The sequence below is a fragment of the Camelina sativa genome, chromosome 9, assembly GCF_030686135.1.
Source record: "Camelina sativa cultivar CO46 ecotype springtype chromosome 9, ASM3068613v1".
NCBI classification, from domain to species: domain Eukaryota; kingdom Viridiplantae; phylum Streptophyta; class Magnoliopsida; order Brassicales; family Brassicaceae; genus Camelina; species Camelina sativa.
In genome coordinates, this window is record NC_141888.1 from 20,823,349 (window position 1) to 20,843,185 (window position 19,837).

The 19,837-nt window shown below is 38.7% G+C and overlaps 1 protein-coding gene across 1 annotated transcript; it reads right to left on the bottom strand.

The window, feature by feature from the left end:
* Window positions 1-527: 527 nt before the first annotated feature.
* Window positions 528-1,430, bottom strand: LOC147938403 (uncharacterized). The gene has a single exon (XM_087465619.1). It carries the CDS (start codon window positions 1,428-1,430, stop codon window positions 528-530), a length of 903 nt encoding a protein of 300 aa, XP_087321745.1.
* Between the last annotated feature and the right edge of the window lie 18,407 nt (window positions 1,431-19,837).

Genomic DNA, 19,837 nt, shown 5'->3' on the forward strand with positions numbered 1-19,837 from the left:
CCTGTAGAACCAGCTTAGTTCCGCCGCATACCTTTCAAATTGGTCATCGTCCAAACGTTCATCAACAATGGGCGTACCCCCCGGTCGCACATCATTTCTCGTGCTCTTCTCTTTCTTATTGTCAATTGTTGCGGTGTCTGCTCTTTTCCTCTTCTGACAGTCAACTGTAACTATATCACCAATTAACCATTAATTTAAAAAAAAAAAAAATTTATAGTGAAGTATAAATGTTTTTAATACCTTTCTCTTCGGGACGTCTCTGTTTTGGACACCTATCATCACCTCCCATCCATATTGCCTCATCCCATTTGTGGCCAGCTTTAATAAGATTTTCAATGTTGTCAACTTGATGGTCTTCCTCTTCGTCACGCCACGCCAACTCTCCACTATCACAATGCTCCCCACTACCAACCATCCGTCTAATAACCACCTATAATATGATTACAAAAATATATACATTTTACGAAACACAGTTTCAGGTCGTTTACGTATTATATCAACCAAGTACATACCTCTTTAGCAGCCTCTCATGCGAAGATGTCTGCTGTCTTGATTGGCCGCAGTTTAGCTAGATTGTGGATCGATCTTTGATTAAACGCCTGATCTTGAACGTCAGATGGTACTAATCTTGCAATTGCTGGGACAGATTGGAAAGCCAGCAGCTGGAGTGCTAGAGGAAGTCCATGAACAGCAACTGATTGTTGCTTGAAAGTTTTTACTAAGCTGTCTACGTCTGCTGGATATTTAAATCCTGTAATAGTCTCCAGCGTCCGTTCAAATGACAACCTTCCCCATGGATATTTGAAAAAAAAATCAATATTCTTGGTCATCTCCACTGTCTTCGGATCTGGTTTTACTGGTTGCGTGGCGCATGTTAGAACTCCATCAATTATTATTATCAGCGCTAAAGCTAGTTTCTGCCACGTTTCCATTTCCTCAGTCTCCAACCTTTTTACCAACTCGGAGATCGTTGGTTCTATGTTTTCCCCGAATAGTACTTCCCAAACAGTCTTACATCCTTTATCCGTTTTTGTAGCTCTTTCCACATCTCTCTTTTTTGGATAATTTCCACATTCGAGACCTGTCAACTCTGCAAATTCTTGTAATCCAAACTTGATTGGATTGCCACGAAACACAATCCACATCTCATGCCGCTTTTTGGTCACCAATTGACGGCAAAAAAATCCATGAACTAGTTTACCGGAGAACGAGATCTTGTTAGCAGGGATACGAAAAAGCTGCCCAAATGGAGACTCTATCAAGTTTTCCATTTCTTTTGTTCCACTCAGCACCCTCGATATTGTAGAAAGATATTCCAGTTTTGAATACGCATTTATCTTGGTTTTGAGAGGGTAATGGTCAAGAGCAAATAACCTCCTCGGTAGATCCAAGCTCAATTGAGGAACGATCTCTACAGCCTCGGGATCCATCCTATCACCAAGAAGTAACGTACATATTAATATGTACGTACACTAAACCAATTAACCCTAATACCAATGACTACCAAAGTTCAATTCTGTCGACGATTAGGGTTATTTATCCTCTGCCCGCCACAAATACACAACTATTCATCGATTTCACATCCTGGGCTACTCAAAGCGATTCTTAAATGTATTTGCTATATACTCTTTCAACCTAATATAGAATTTGGGGGAACAATCTCTCTTCCAATTTAAAGTAAGAAGTCAAGAGAAACACTTACCTTCTGATTCAACACCGGTGATGAAAGAGGGATCGAAACTAGTCGCCTTTTTCTGATTTCACCCGACCTCTGTAATCTCTTCTTCCTTAAATGTTCCGTCGCCGACTTCTATGGAGTGTCGTTTTGTAGTACTTATCCCAAATCTAAACACCTTAATTCAAAAACTCGGGATGTAAAACAACCCTATCGGACATCCGAATGCGCCGTCGCAACTGAGGCCTCAGTTTTCCATCTATTACCAAGAACGAAGATTTTGCCTCTACTACTAAACTATTTTAAAATAATTTTTTTTTTATAAACAGTGCAATGGCTGAGCTTTTCTTTAAATATTTTTATTCAAATTATACAGTTCTTCAACGTTATTGGTTCATTTACACTATATATCAGCCTTTATTAGTGAGGTTAAACCATCATTCACTATTCCTTGATGTTTTATAAAGTTTTACATTGAATTGGTTTGTTAAATGAACCAATATATTTTCCGCCAATATATAACGTCGACTATAGGGTCATAATTAAGTAGTGCATGCGATGTATCGTCTTCGCTTAACCGGCAGTTACACGTGTTAATTATCTAAATGCGATGTATCTGTATGGAATGCAGTCACGACGTTTGAAAAGCCACAATATGGATAATCCATTTGTGTTTGTTCGCTACTTATATAAGAAGACAAATATACACCCGGTGAAGTATGTATTCGTCTCTCAAAAACCAAAATATCACATCAAAAAGTAAACATAAGTGCAACAAAGTCATGGTGCATTTCGACAGGCTATCCGATCTCCAGACGTGGCGTTCTGATTGGAAGGTTTCTGTTAAGATCATCCGCAAGTGGAGAAAGAGAGAAGCAAACATCGTCACCTTTGAAATGGTTGTTTCGGATGTTTTCGTAAGTGACTCGTCTCATCATCATATTATATGCACTTAATATTAAATGATTCATGTACATCATGGTTGAACTTTTTCCCCCACCGTAGGGAGATAAGATGCAGGCAACAATCAGCGAGGACCTGTTGCCCCAGTTCTGTGCGGGGATTGAGGAGGGTTTGGGGAAAACCTTCTCTAATTTCGTCGTCACTGACGACACATCCGCTGTGAGATGACGCCATTTTAAAATATAATAAATCAAATCCAACATCGTTCCATTCTTTTTCTTCTTCAACCTCTCGACGAAGAAACACAACTATACACGAGTTAGTGAAATCCAGGAATCCTGTAAGCAATGATTTCAGATTTGTTATCTCAATGTCTTCATAAGCTATTTAAGATAAGTAATTTTGTATGTTCTTTAATTATGCCACTAATCAATTCCTTGTCGGTTCTCTAAGCAATTTTACAACAAATCGATCAAAACTCAAAATCTCTAAAGTTGATATGGCTTTGTTAGCTATCATCATATTTCCGGCGTTTAACCGCCATGAAACGCTCCGACGTTGGACTGGACGTAGTGTCTAGTTAAGACATCGAGATTAGTTAGATTGATTGTGTTTGTGTTTCTCATAATCTCAAGAATTTTCTTATTCAATCACTTTTCAGATTCTTCTCGCATTCATCTCTTTTGGTTTTGCTACTCACATAAGCTATTCAAATGGGAAGTTACGGTGGTGCTACCATCTCCTCCACCGTCTCCGCATCTTAAGATTTCTCCTTCTAACTTCTAAGCTTCCACCGAGAGTGAACCGGAATCGAATCATCGACGGAATGGTGCTATGCCGATATTGGATTTGTTTGAAATCGGTGAATTTGATCCAAAATTCGATTTGGATTCCGCATACGAGCTTAGGTCATCAAAAGTTCGTTGGGTGAAGAGAATAATCGTCGAAAGATAATTCATAAGCAGATTTCTTCTCTTCTCTACTATCAGACACACATCAGAATCGATACTCATTACTAATTGAATCAATTGAACTATGGATGTAGAGAAGAGAAGAAATCCCTAAATCGAGAATTGAACAAAGAACTCGGGAAAGAAGGAGGAAGAACTCGAAAAAGAAATAAGAAAAGTAACAACAAACGATGCCGTTTTAACAAAAAATGTTTTTTCTTTTGTTTCTCAAAACAACACCGTTTCATACGTGGCGTCCACATAAGCAGTCGTTAACTATTTTTTAACACCGTTACAGATTATGTATGGATTTACCAAATTTTATGAGTTAAGGCTGTTAATTTAAAATTTATTTAACTTAATGTATAAATTTGGACAGTATTAAACATGGTGTAGGAATTGAACATACCCCCTAAGCTAGGGTATGAAATTACCGATTTCCTTATTTTTCCACACCGCAGGAGGGATGGAAGTGGTTAGTCAACCGGGTGTCTCTAAAGTGATATTTGAACCACCCTTCCCTGAGGTTAGAGATTTCAAACTCCGGTTGGAATACTTCGACCAGCGCGAGCGGAGTGACGACGATTCGTAGCCTATGTTTCCATTTGTCAATGTTGCTTACATTCCAAACTTCTAAACCACGTTGCTGAACTCTTTATATTATCTTCATTACCTACATCCCAACAATCTATCTTACGTGGATAGGAATAATTTGATGTAAAATATTTGTGTGTATTACGCATGGTTAATTATATATTTTTATTTTTATTTGGTAAGCATCTTCCTAATACTGCCAACCTTTAATGTTAGACGTATGTGTACAAACGTGTACAAATGTTTATGTTTAATTTCAAGGGTTTGGTCGATAATAATAACACGACAAGGTTTCAAACAGCCTTTTTTAGACGATAAAAAAATGTGACTAAACCAAATATAACGTTTAAAACTTGATGTTAAACAATTAAACCACAACCCAAAGTACTGCTAATAAAACAACCAAACTACTTTAAAAAATAGGTCATTGTTGCTAGTATAACCAAAGTCGCAACAAACACATTTGTCAGTTTTAATTCCATAGTTAATCCATCACTCTTGTACGCAATCAACGCCTTCATCCTTTCCAACTCCATCTGATTTTCCTTGTGCATATTTAAGATGTTAGCAATCTCCTCTTTTTGTCCCTGAAGCGCTTCACGCATTTGATTCAAACTAGTTAACTTTAGAAGATCTTCCTTCACTGTTTTCAGTTCCTCCATCATAGCTTCACCCCACCATTTAAAAATGTGATAGTCCCCATCCTGCATTTTTTTTTAATTTTTTAAACGAAAACCTCAAGTTATGTAAATAAATCTGATCTTTAATCAACCTCGGGGAAACTGTACGTCACTTACCTCTCTATTTCTACAAGTGTAGTGGAGCCTCCCTGGGTTTGTCCTTGTAAAAGAAGGTTGTAGGTTTGGCCTTTCACTATAGTAACAAACAGCCGGGATCCCATACTCCGCATCGTCATACTCGACTGGACTCGTGTTTGCCAAAGCAGACATTAAGAACGAAACTGATAACGTAATTGAAGGAGGGAAAATAAAGAAAAGAGGAACGTTAAACTATTAACCGAATATCCAACTCTCTAAATCTAATCCAACATCTATGGCAGCGGCTCTCTCTGTTTCCCCCAAATCAGTTCAATGAACCCTAATTTCCCTGAATCTTATAAGATATCGATTATATTCGGTTAGCTTTTATAGAACATTCTGTTTTGTGTCGTTTTTTGTATTGTAAAACAACATGAACTTTTCCAAGTTGTGTCGTTTTCCAATAGATACGAACGGCGTCGTAAGCTTGATACAGTGCCGGTCCTGACATAAAGCCCGTAAATCGAGGGCTTTATGCTATAGATTATATTAGCGATTTTAGGGGAATCAATATCAAAAACGGTGCGGTGGTACAGTGGTAGGATTGGCCTTGACTGTCCTTCAGTGTCACGAGTTCGAGCCCTTGTATAGTTGTTTTTGTAACTTTTTTTTTCTAATGTTTGTGAATGGGCAAAATTGGTTGGGCCGGCACTGTTGATAGTTTTGTGTGTTTGCCCGGTGAAACTAAGTACACGTCGTCTATACGGTGGGTTCAAAGCTAGGGAATTGCCATTTTAGACCTTTTTTGGAATATAAGGAGCAATACGACATCTAGTAGACATTTTCGGAATAAAAGTTGCAAAACGACCAAAACGACAGATGAAACATACGTGGCGAGGTGAAACACAACACAGAAGGGAACCGACGATACACCTAGAGGATTTCACATATAGATTTGGCCACCCACCACACTCCGCAATTTACACAGATGATGTCATAATAACGTGTGTTGGTCGATAACCTGCCCCATCTCAAACAACTACGCATGGCACAGTCCGGGAAAGGGATCAACGAACTGGAGGGATATACAAAAGAATCTTTGTACGTGTTTTTACGCGCCGTCTTAAACATACTCAACCGTTGGAACAGATCTTCCCCGATAAGCCGTACTCCCTCAGATTGGAGTGGATAGTGATGTGCATCAAATTGGTGAAGAAAACGAACTGCCATATGCTTGTCCCCATATAACATAGAGAAAATTCCACATGCAAGAGTGGACTCCGCATCTTCGGGAACGTTTTTTTTAGTAGTGCGATACCGCGCTGAATGTCTCGCTCCTCGGCAACGATCCGTAGCCCCTCGTTGTAGATTGCTATTCTGTTCCCTGCGTCCAAGCATTTTTCGAAAATACGCCTGTGAATCCCTTCTTCCTGGCGTTCACCATTTGGCTTCCTTGTCGTTTGGAATGAAGAAGGATGTTCACAGATTTGGTAGATGCTGGCAACCTTTAGAACTTCTAGGGCAAGCACCGTTTCCACTCCTCACCGACCAGCCTTTTATAATGGGCCAAGGAACCACAACCCATCAATTTCGAGATGCTTGGCTATTTTTATCAAGATCTCGTCTGGCAGATCAGTCTTCTTACGCCTAGAAGTCGCCATTTTTTTGCAGTTAAGTAAACTAATAGCAATATGTGCAGATACAAATAGACGGAAACTACAGCCTGCCCACTAATAAAACCTACGATGTGAGAGGGGGTTGGGGAGTTTGGCGAAGTTCCTGGGAATTTATACTAGTTTCTATATGACGTCGTTTTAAATTAGCCTATTGTTAACTACTTAATTACGAAGGAACCCATTTTAGGTTTATGAGCTCTCATGCACGCCTACTCGATTAGAATTACTAAAACAAATAAGTAGTGCGAACCACGTGTCAGTTTCGTGTTATCGGATTTCAAATTCCTTATATTCGAATTCGTTAAATATCGGCTGTAACTCACCCATCAGCTAACCCTAAGCTTAGACTATGACATTTGTAGGTTCTCTGATGTGACACAATAAAGAAGTGAGTCGTATTTATTGTTGCTTATTAGTTTTCTCATCATTATGTTTATTTGATGTGTATCCAGTTACGAAATTATCATCACTTCCTCTCAACGAGATCAATCCAAAGGGTTGCTATTCACTTGTTTTGATTGTACGATTATTTAAGCTTCTGTACGTAGACGACTACCACAATATATTATGACTCCCAACGTACATCAACTATGGTGTGGGGAATAAATTATCCTTCTGATAAAACAATACAACATTAAAGATTCTACTTATTATTAGGAGATAGTACAAGCATTCGGTCATTTCTTTTACTTTATTTAATGTCCAAAAACGAATGAACATTTTATAAAGGATGTCATTTTATAGCTTTAAATAAATTATTTTTGTGAAACAGATTCTAATAATAACAATTTTAATATTCAAAATTCTACATATTATTTTCTATCTCAATTTCAATAATTATTAGAATATAAAATAAAAGGATAGAGTAAGTTTTAATAATAAAACCATTGTACATAGTCTGACGAAATTAAACCAATATTTGAAATAGAAAACAACATTTGATTTCTATTTCTAGTCATTTTTTCATTCCTCATTCCCCGGACAGTCTGACGAATGTCTGCATTGTTTCTGTATGGGTTCCAGAGCTTTCTCCTTCCTGGGCAATTGTTTCAATTTTTGTCCCATCGTGTCCCATCGTGTCCCATCACATTGTTAATGTGGTAATGTGCAGCAAACTCACTTCTATAAGTTAAAAAAAAATGTACATGTGAGACTGTGAACAGATATGAACACATACGCTTTCATACCAATTATTAATATAATATCAACTTACATATGCTTGTGATGTCCAAGTCCTTCGAAATCTGCTCGAATGAAGATTTTAGAAGACGCTTTGGTGTGTACAAGACATTGTACACCTACACACATTTACGTAATTGAGTTGCTAGACAAATTACATGTACTTGCTTCTATCATAATATCAATTTCCTCTGACGTACCTTCATAACTCCCAACCTTAAAGAACCGGAAGACACAAAACACTGGTTCGGATTTGTGGAGAACATGACTTCCCTTTGATTCCCAATCAGAGAGGAATTGATGGGCATAAAAGTCTGTGAGACGACATTTGACACTTTCATTCATGCATTAACGCACAGTTACTATCAAAGTTAAATCTATGAAGTTCAAATATATATGTGTATATTACTATGTTTATAGCATAATAGGTCCTTAACCTGCCATTCAGGAGAGTGAAGACAACTTCAATACACCTGCCATCGTAACGTCTTCTTATGACGTCTACATTTACGATGCACCCACAAACATCTAGCGCGGGAAAAATAAAATGGGGATGTAACGTTTATTTTGTACTTTTGCAGATATACTTAAAAGTAACGTCCTCAACTGACCAAACGGCCACTAAATGAATCTCAGCAACCATCGCAAGTTCATAATTCCACGGACATTAATATATACATATTAAAGAAATTATAAATAAAACATACCGAAAGATACGGGATGAGTAACTCTGCCACGAGTTATATCATCGATATCCTCGAAGCGGAAGTAATTTTTGTGATTCAAAGGTTGGATCACATCCATGGTTGACTCATGCGTAAACTTGATTTGGTATGGGTGATGAGTATTCCTCTCCTTGAGAATTGGATTGATTAATTTAAACTCCCGAATATCGTACCAGGTACCGCTAAGCCGACACCTTAACCATTAAACTCCTAAATATTAACAAGCATCGATAGACCATAATTATGTTTCCCTCAATTCGAAACCATGTACCATAATTGTGATAAACACTTCAAGAGATGGTTTAATCGGGCTTGTTTTAAATAATATTCGGTGATTAGCGGTTTCAGATTTACAAGCAGAATAAAGGTATATCAAATATTTAGCTGTTCAGGTCCAGATTAAGGGTGAAGAGCATAAAAAAAGGTATACAATTTATGCATGTATTTCTCATGCGTTAACCACAAAAAAGACAAATAAACTGCAGTTAAAAATAATATCTATCTTGAATGGTAACTTATAAAGTGATAAGAGGACTTGATGCTTTTCACCCTTGATCTGCACTTGAACAGCCACATATTTGATTTATAAAGTGATAAGAGAACTTCATGCTTTTCCCCATTCAAGGCCTTACTCTTGTAAATTTATTTGTAAAATATGCTAGTACGAAAACGTGTCTTTTTCTACAAACCGGATTTGAGTCGAATTATATACGAACTACACAACTTTCCAATTTCACGTCCGGAACAGCCAATAGCTATAGCATTAAATGCGACAAGTACATGCAGGGATTTGACATCTTCTTTTGTGGAAAGTCGTTATTACTTAAATTTTGAAATGACTATTATCTCATCATAGTGTTTACTAAACACTTTTTAAGCAAGTAATAATTATAAACTTTGCCCAACGAGTACAGTATACTTTTTATCTGAACGAAATATATTTTTGGTTACCGAGACGACGAGAGAACAACCTTTATCGTGTGAACCAGTATGATGTTGCGTAAGCATTACGTACACCTTTTACCAACTAATACAGTGTAACTTATTCTTCATTATGCATTGTGCTAAAAGGACACGTAGAGTAATTATATTGTACAGTATATATACAAATTTCACAACCTACCTCCTCTGTTGTTGAAGCATATATAATAGCTCCGGTAACGAAATCTCAAAAAAAGAAAAAATGGTGAAAGCACACAATAAACTCCCATATCTCCCTGATGATATTTTACTCGAAATCTTTAGGCTTCTCGCAGTAGATGGGCTGTCGCACCTTGCTCCAATTTTAAAGTTGGGTCGGCGAGGACTGAAGAAGGTGCTCGACCCCTATGTTCTAAAGGATGCAAACATCTACAACATCTGTTGGCATCCGTTATTGATCCAAACGTCAGACGACCCAACTGGTGGCCCTAAAGATAAAGGGATTCATAGGCGTATATTCAAAAAATGCTTCAAAGCTGGAAACGAAGTTGCAATCTACTACGAGGGCCTCCGGATTGTTGCGGAGGAGAGAGACATCAAGCGAGGCATTTCTGTTCTATCTCGTAACGTTCCCGCAGACGTTGAGGCAACACTGGCATGTGGTATCTTTTCTATGTTATATGGAAGCGAACAGATGGCGGTTCATTTTCTTCACTTATTTGATGCACATCACTTTCCTCTAAAATCGCATGGGGTCAGATTTGTAGGTAAGTCTGTGTTTCGCCTGTTGTTTACATACCAGGTGGCACTTCAAAACACCTTCATAGATAAACTAGTCTATCCATCTACTCACCTGATCCCTAACCCGGACTGTGCCGCCATCTGTTTTATCCAATCCGGTTTCTTCTCTATAAACTTTTGAGATTACGACATCTTGTGTACTAATTGCGGACTTTGGTGGTTGGCGAAATCTATATGTGAAATCCTTTAGTTCTGTAATCTGCAATGGCTGCTCTTTAAAGTTTTTAGTTTTTTGTTGTAATGTACGGTTGTATACGTCTGGTACATACATGTGAACTTATATGAGCGGTGGTACGTACATCGATAATTTGTAGGGTATGTTATTAAATAAAACAGAACGATATGAACGGGACTAGTCCATGTGTACGTACACGTCACACACAATAGAACTAGTTTGGCACCGCGTACAACTATGTATTTATGTACGATGCCCTGTTTTGGTGTACGTACACAAATACATAGTTGTGGCACCGTGTACGATGGCGGATAACACTAAATAGAATACATTCGTTGATTATAAAATAAACTCCGGCATACACCGGATAACAGTTCGAGGTTCCAAAAAGAAAAAAACAACCATCAAGTACATAATATTTCAACATTAACCTAGTTGAAAACGTCGTCACTAAGGTTAAGCCGCAAAAAATTAAAAACATGAAAAGAGGATCTTAAAAGAACAAGCGCAACTCCTGTGCATACCAGTAGAAAAAACAGGACTTACACCCGGTGAGGTAGCTACTGCAAGTACACCTACGGTGGTGGAGGAGAGAAGGCGATGATCTCACTTCAAAAAGGGGACCACGGAGATGGAGGTTCGCAACATGGAACATAACCAGGCCAGCGACTTCAACGGCGGTGTTCATGTGAGGGACCATGAACCAGAAAATATTGCCAAACGCCTCGGCCTCCATCACTTGGCCGGTAAACGTTGCGATCAGCACATAAGCGAGGTTCGCATACGGATCCGTTGGTGCAAAAAAGCGTAGCAACGCCATACCTTTAGCAACGGTGGGGGAGTTTGAAGCTAGCCTGATGCCCTCAAGATAGTTCGCTACGATGTGGCCCCTGTAGAGGAGAAGCTCAAAGTAGGGCCTGAACTTAGACTCCATAGTGATGAACTGTGGCCAAGTGATGAACGGACGAAGTTGAACAGTTTGGAGGTCGACAGTGTTCAGCGCCTCGACCAAGGCGGGGATAGGAGTGACAGATACGGGTATAAAATTGACAAGGAGGCTTGTAGGGTTTGGCAGCTTGATGGCCAGGAATATCTCCTTCGGAGGGGTGTTCATTGTTTTTTTTTTTTTTTTTGTTGGAGACGATATGGGCTGTGGATGGTATTTGCTGTGTGTAGGGAATAAAACATCTTCTTACGCACACACCTCTATATATAGTGAGAACAGTGGTAATTTTATTTTTACTATAACAGGTAATTAACTCGATGGTATTTAACAGTAAAATGTAATGATTGTATAGGAATATATTTATATAAAAATGTAATGATTTAAGTCTGTTTATTAGCCACGCCAAAAGTATTCAACAAGCTCTGTTGGTTCTTTGGTACTCGTGTACGTATATAAGTAAAATTACATAACTGATATTTGACATCTACAACCCTGCAAGTCATATCGATTAAAATTGACTTATATGGACGTCAAATCAGTTGGCCATTGCATTAAATTGGCAACATGTCATTGCATTAAATACGACTACTAATAGATACAAATACATTGTTAATTTCTCTATATTATATATTAAATATAGTGATTTCAATTTTAAGTATAAAAGGGTACAATTCAATACAAGCTACACGGGCATGTAACTGTTGATGTAGGTCTTAGCCATGTATCGTACAAAATAAGATATTCGAGAAACTATTAGTTTTCATGGAACTAAACATTTTACTATGTTCAGCTTGTGGAGAATAGGAGAGCAACCTAAAGTGTATTGTAAATCTACCATATTGCTTCATACCTATGCTTTGCATGTGTTATCAACTTCGTTAAATATATTTGTGTACGAAAATTAAATCAATTGTCCAGTTATCACATCTAACAAAGTTCGTGGTTAGCTTTATTAGCTTGCCTTATTCTGCAAAGGTGCATCACTGACAAAATACTTCGTTTAATATTAAAATTAGAATTGATAGGAGATAAGGTGTACAAGGAAACGAGGAAATGCAAACATGTTTCGTTATAACTACCAAAGCATTTGACTAATTCGGCGAGCGCACCACCAGATTGTGCATTTCCTGCAACGATGCTTGTAAGGGCCCACCATATTGTCCACGTCTTTCCTCGTCATTGTGAGCGCGCATTTTATTGCGCACGAAGGAGTTGTTATTTCCCCATCATCAGGGTAGTCAAAAAACACACCATAAGTTGTATTGTGTGATGCTCCATAGTGAATAAGCTCAGTGATGAGTTCTTCACACATATCTCCAACCTCTTCGGAGTCAAGTGGGTAGTGTTTTATAGAAAACAGCTGAAGCAAATGACCCGCCTGGACTCCGGATCCTTTACAGATGCACAACATGGCAGACGCAAGAGTAGCGTCGGCATGTGTTGGTACGTTACGCATGAGTAAATTTACGGCCCCTTCAATGTCCCCATCTTTTGTTGCAAGATGAAGGCCTTCATAATATATGGCCGTTGGATTATCTGCATCTAGGCACCTTTCAAAAAACTTCCTGTGTCGACCACCAAACATGATATCATCGGGGTCACTGCACATGTTGAAGATGTTTGCCTCTTTCAAGACATCGGAATGGTAAACTATAGTTTTGCCTCTATTTCCCGAACGTAGAAGTGACTGCATGTACCACCAGTGTTTTGCTGCCATTAGTTTAGCTATTCGCGCCAACAGATCGTCAGGAAGATTTGGGTTGGTCATCTTTGTAATGAAAGTATTATGTGCACATAGGAATGCAAACGATTTATAATATGAACTTGATGATATGGTTGGGGAATTATTTGGTATGGATATAAATGATATTTGATATAACTGCGTGACAAGATGGCGAGGTGACATCAAACCACTAATTATTAAGATTTTAAAACATCCACTAACAAAATAGATGGAGTGTCGTTTTGAGAATCTTAATGGGCCGTTAATATTTTAGGCCTCTTTATATCATAACAATATATGATCCCCCACATCCCCTATTAGTATACACGTGTCATAACCATATTACGGATTTGAATTCTACTATAATCTACTATCTCAATCTCGATTATTCACTACCCGCTCAGCTTAACGTAGTGGCAGACATGACACCAGTTGGCAACTGCGATGTGACAACTGATACCCGCAAAAGTCTTATATGCGAAGACGTAGAAGAGTTGTTTTACAAGTAAGTAGAGGGATGTGACTTATATCTCATCGATGTGTCTTGATGAGTACGTTTAATATGATTTATTTGTAATCATTACTAAATTCCGAAATCTGGTCACAATTGTACTAAACGACCACAGTGTGAACTAAATAAGTTTCTGGTTAGCATTCTATATATATAATAATTTAAAAACATGTAACTCCCACCTACAACTCTCCCTTTATTATTGTATGTAGGTGTTGAACACCAACCACAAGTTGCAACACCTACGAAACATTGTTTTAGAAAAAGGAAGTGAAAATGTCGCATGCAACTGGAAAAATGCTTGATATACCCGATGAAATATTGATTAAAATCCTCGGCTTTCTCGCAGTTGATGGTTTGGAGTACCTTGCTCCAATACTGAAGGCAGGTCATCGAGGTGTAGAAACAACACTCTCTCCCGAAGTTTTAAAGGTTGCTAGCATCTTCAGCTTATGCTGGCATCCGACGATGTTCCAAACACCACATCACCCAAATGGTAGAGTCCAAAGTGAAGGGATCCATAGGCGTATCTTCGAAAAATGCCTAGATGCTGGCAACAAACAGGCAATTTTTTTCGAAGGTTTCCGGGTTGTTGCCAAGGTGGAAGACATTAAGCAAGGTATCGCACTTCTAACTCGTAACATTCCCGCGGAACCTATCTCGACACTAGCTTGTGGGTTTTTTCTATGTTAGTTGGGAACTGCGAGATGGCTACTAATTTTCTTGAACTGTTTGATTCACATCACTACCCACTTAAATCGGAACGAACAAGTTTTCTGGCCAAGGGGGTGTTCCGGTTGCTATGTAGATATCAGACGGCGCGAGTAGACACATACAGGGACACATTCGTCTATCCTATTGCTCCCTTGATCCCTTCTCCGGAATGTGGTCGATTGTGTTTATTGGAGCATGGTTTCTACTCTCTCCGGTATGAAGATTATGATATTGTCTGCACAAATTGCGGCCTCTGGTGGTTGGCGAAAGCTATGTCCAAGATCCTATAGTTATTTTTTCTCATAATATGTTTCGCCCTCAATGTAATATCTAACGAATATCCTGTTATCAACGCAGTTCTTATATCTTCTAGAATCCTTGTACGGCATATAAATCCGTTTAGAATGTCTCCCTGTTGTACTACATTTTGGTTCATGTAACACCTAATATTGTATCCTTTATAAGAACGCGGAATCTATTGCTACTTAATATGTTGTTTACGAAAGCTAAGAGGTTGGGTGCCTAAACGTGACCATCGGAGATGAATTATGAATATAAAACTATATAACTCGTACCTTCCCATTGCAAAACCATTTAAATATAATACTAAGACGTACACAACCTGAAAGATGTTTGTGTAATAACAACGTTTATAATTTCAGTGTACGTTCAAGAGAATGTACGTTTAGTGTACGTACAATAGTATATACTTTAAGGCCTTGTACGTATTAGAGTTTGCAATTTGCGTGTACGTAGAATGGGAAGGAATAGTTCGGGCATTATCTCCCTTTATGCAATTTTTGTTTGGGTGAGCAAAACCCCCTTTATGCAAATTAATTATAAATAAATCCGCTGACGCAGATTCTTCTATTTCGTATTAGTATATATGTGGCGCCACCATAATAACGGATGTCAAATGCGTTATACACTACTTAGACAATTATTTCTCTTAAATTCCACTAGGCTCTACTTAGGGTAGACATGACAGCAGTAGGTTGGACGAAGTGACAACTCCTACCCCCAAAGTCGTGTTATCTCAGCGTGATGTGATTTATATCTCAGCGAGTTTTAATTAAACAGTAGTAAGTGACGTATGTCTCGGCACATTACAACAATAAACGGGTAGGGTGTTAGCTAAATAAGTATCTCGTTAGCGTTCTATAAATTATAATTACCAGTCCCACTGAGTGCAACCTGAACTTTGAGTTCTTCAAACACCCTTCTGTACAAGTTGCAGTTCCTACTGAAAAATCACAGCAAGATGGCGTCTGCATCTCAAAAAATGCCTCATCTACCAGATGAGATGTTGATTATCATCTTCGGGTTTCTTGCAGTTGATGGTTTGAACTACCTAGCTCCAATAGTCAAGGCAGGACCTCGAGGAGTCAAAACAGCGCTTAGGCCTCAAGTTCTCAAGGATGCTAACATCTCCAGCATTACTTGCCATCCTTCTTGGTTCCAAAAATTACATCATCGAAATCGTAGAATAAAAGAGGAAGGGATGCACCGGCGTATCTTCGAAAAATGCCTTGACGCTGGGAACAAAAAGGCAATCTATTACGAAGGTCTCCGGGTTGTTGCCGAGGAAAGCGACATTAAGGGAGGTATTGCACTTCTAACTCGTAACGTACCCGCAGAAGATAATGCCACATTAGCATGTGGGTTTTTTTCTATGTTACATGGGAACCTCGACATGGCGGGTCATTATCTTTATTTGTTTTTTGCATACCACTACCAACTAAATACAACTCAAACAAGGATTTTGGGCAGGGAGTTGTTCATGTTGCTGGGTAGATATCAAACGGCGCGAGAAAACACGTACAAGGATACATTCGTCTATCCGATTGCCCCTTTGATCCCTTCTCCGGAATGTGCTAAATTGTGTTTATTGGAGCATGGTCTGTACTCTCTCAAGTATCAAGACTATGACATGATGTGCAACAATTGCGGCCTTTGGTGGTTAGCGAAATCTATATCCGAGATCCTTTAGTTATATTATCTCTTTAGATGTTTCGCCCTAAAAGTTTCATCTAAATGTCTTCTTTTATAAACGCCGTACTAATATCTACGTCATAGGGTTTACGCGCACTAAATCCGGCCTTTTGTTTCCATGGTTTTCTCTTCTAGTTATTTTTAAGCATGTACCAATTGATGTTGTATCCTTTCCTTTTTTTACTGTTCTTTCTTGCAAAACAATTGTACACAATTGATATATCTGCCTATTGTGTATGTACAACAAAGTGTGTTTGGGTAGATGGGTGCTTAAGTTTGGTACGAGTAATGTATTGTTTTGTTACAACTGTGCATTCGGTTGGTGAAGTCGGATGTGTACACATCCCTATGATACATAGGTATCGGGCCTCAATTTTAGTAAGCCTATTCGGTAAGGATTTTTTGTTTATTTTCTTAAAAATAAGGCCTCAATTTAAGAGTTTGAGTTGAGGCCCCATTTAAAAATTAAAAAATTACATCGGACTTACTGAGAAAAACAATTTAAAAGTAAACAATACAATTTCTTTTCGTATTGGGCCTCCAATGTTGATGGACCGGCAATGAAATTTTGGGTTGTTTAAACCAAATTGTGACTAGGATAACTCTACAATATCAACCATTGAATCAATTTTGTCGTAGTGGGTGGGCGCCATAACGTAATTAAGAAAGTATGGGGGGGGGGGGAAAGCATACATCAACAAGAAAATAAAATAAAACCACGTACAAAATGTAAATTAGTTGTCTGTACGTACACTACGAATTAAAGTAAATTTAAAATATAAACCCGAAGAAAAACAAAGAAAGCGGAGAGTCGCGCTTATTAGAGAAGGAGAGAGGGGGAGTCGGTAGAAAGACGCAACTACCAGTGGCGACGTTTTGTTTTATTTAAATAGCATCACCCTGTCTCCTTTCCAAACCCAGGGTAGAAACGAGTAACAGGAAATTATCAGAAAAAACCATGGAGTTTAGAGTTGATGCCAACGCTGATTTTAGACCAGGAAAAACGAATTGGATTATCCAAGCGAAGGTCTTGAATTCGTGGTATGTTACTGAGTTCTTTCAAAAGCGGGTTCTGCTCCTTGCTGATACACGGGTTAGTCCACTTTGCTTTGTAAAATATTTGCACGAAGTTGTTAACCAAAGCAGTTGTCTTATACACAATTGATATGCAATTTGTAGAGTGACACAATCGAGGTGGCGTTTTTACCAGGGACCTATAAGAAAATGAGGAAGTATATCTATGATGGTGATTGGTATGAAATTAGGAATTTCAAGGTCATCCAGCCAACACTTAAGGAGAGGAATACACATCATCCTTTCCAAATCAAATTTATTGATGAGTCGATGATGGGCCTGCTCTCACCGGTGAATCAAAAACACTACTTCCGTTTCGAGGATTTGGGTGATATATCTCGAGGGAGAATTACCCATCCCATATCATTCGGTACGCTTATCTTCAATTTTCAATTACACAAATCGTTTGAAACAACGTTAAAAACGTTTGCTAAATGATATATTAGTGCACATTACTAGTTTTTAATCCTGATACTAAATAAATAAGTTAGTAGACAATCAAAATACATAGGTTGTAACGTTTAAAGTATGTGTCTATCCTTCCCTCGCATTATGTCCTCTCTAATGGACCATATAAAATACACAAACAGATATATTTCGCTTTTCTAATCTTCTTATTCAAACAGAAAACCGTTTGCTTGAGATTTCTAAAAAGCCCACACGAGTAATAGGCCCAACTAGGGCAGCCGGGGACAACTTCTCCAACAATTATAGTTAAACAACAATGTGGGCTTAGAAATTAAAAAGGTCCATCATTACAAAAAGCTATGTTGGCACTTAGGAAAAAAGAGTATTATCCTTACGCCAAGAAAAGATAATACGTCTATTGTCACCCATGCACTACGTATTAGCTTGACATGTTGTACGGTTGTGGCCAACCTGTTGACACTGAGAACAAGCATGCTGTTTGCGGGGCCGCTTCGTCTCCAACGCAACCTCGACAAAAGACTTCCTCCTCGTCATCTTTAGCCTTCCTGGAGGATTCCTAACAAAAGGCGGTTTACATCTGGACGGTGTAATATCAGTAGGAACGATGCAGGATGTATCTATCGGCATTATCGCCTCCGCATACCCTCTGTAGAGGCTGTCTCTGCGGAAGTATGGATGGTGCTGGTTTATAACTGATATGTTGGCCGTATATGCGGCTGCGATAGCATGTACGCATGACATCCTCTCTAGATCAAAACGCCTACATGAACACCTCTTATACCTCAGATTGACAACATGCGTTGAGGTACCACCACTTACTTCAAATCGATCTTCATCAATTTCTTGAACCTTTAGACGCCTTGAATGTTCAATACGTGCCTATGAGTAAATCAAAGCGTAAGTTCATATAACCAAAGCAACACAACATATCCACTAACATTTTCCAGGCCTTTCGTTAACATATATATCGATGGATATGTTAATGAATGTCACACCTGTAACAGGTTCTCCACTCCTTTGGTGAGTAAAGTTGGCATTGCGGCAGCTTGTTTTCTCCTTGTAGCAAACCAACGTGTCAACATATTCCGAACAGCTTCTAATAACTCTACATTGGGATAGGCTCTCGCAGGATTCAGTACTTTGTTTAGCGATTCTGCAATGTTGCTCGTGGTGAAGTTGTACCTATCACCAGGAAAGTGCGCCCTGCTCCACTTGGTTACATCTGCACGAACCAAGTAAGCATGCAGTTGCAGATTAGCTTCTTGAATTTGCTGGAAGATTTCTTCGAAATCAACTACACGGTACGCTGCAGCTGCTTTGTTTTACCAGCCGAAATGTTTCGCTCCCACTAAATCTCAGGATAATATTCTTGTGAAGATGATAAGTGCAGATTCCTCGACTTGCCAGGGGGTACACTTTAGCGATAGCTTTAGCAATAGATTTATGCCGGTCAGATATCAGTGCAAGCTCTTCATCATCAGGAATTACACTACTTACTTGAGTAAAGAACCATTCCCACGACACGTCGTTCTCTGTATCAACAACCGCATACGCCAGAGGGAAAATATTAAAATTCCCATCTTGTGTTGTCGCTATCAGAAGAGTCCCTTTGAATTCACCTTTCAAAAAGGTTCCATCTACAACTACAACTTTCCGCATATACCTGAAACCCTTAATGCATCCAGCAATCGCAATGAAAACATACTTGAATCTGTCTTCTGCATCAACGACCAGTCTAGTAAGGGTCCCCGGATTAGAGGACCTCAGCCTGTATAAATATGCAGGTAATTCAGCGTATCCACTTTCAGGTGTACCCCTAACATACTCCCGCGCCTTTATAAGTGTACGATGTGCCTTCCAGTAGCCAAGCTATTATATGAAAATGGTCAGTAAAAGACATCAGCACTAAACAATATCAACTAGATCGAATTATATATATGTGCAGTGCAGGCCATAGAATCAACTAATTTCTGACAAACCCAACAAACTTAAGCTACGATCTGTTTGTACACCCTATAAACAAGTACACTCACACAGCCAACCATAAAACAAACATATTAAAGTATTCCAGTAGCCAACCTGTACACCATA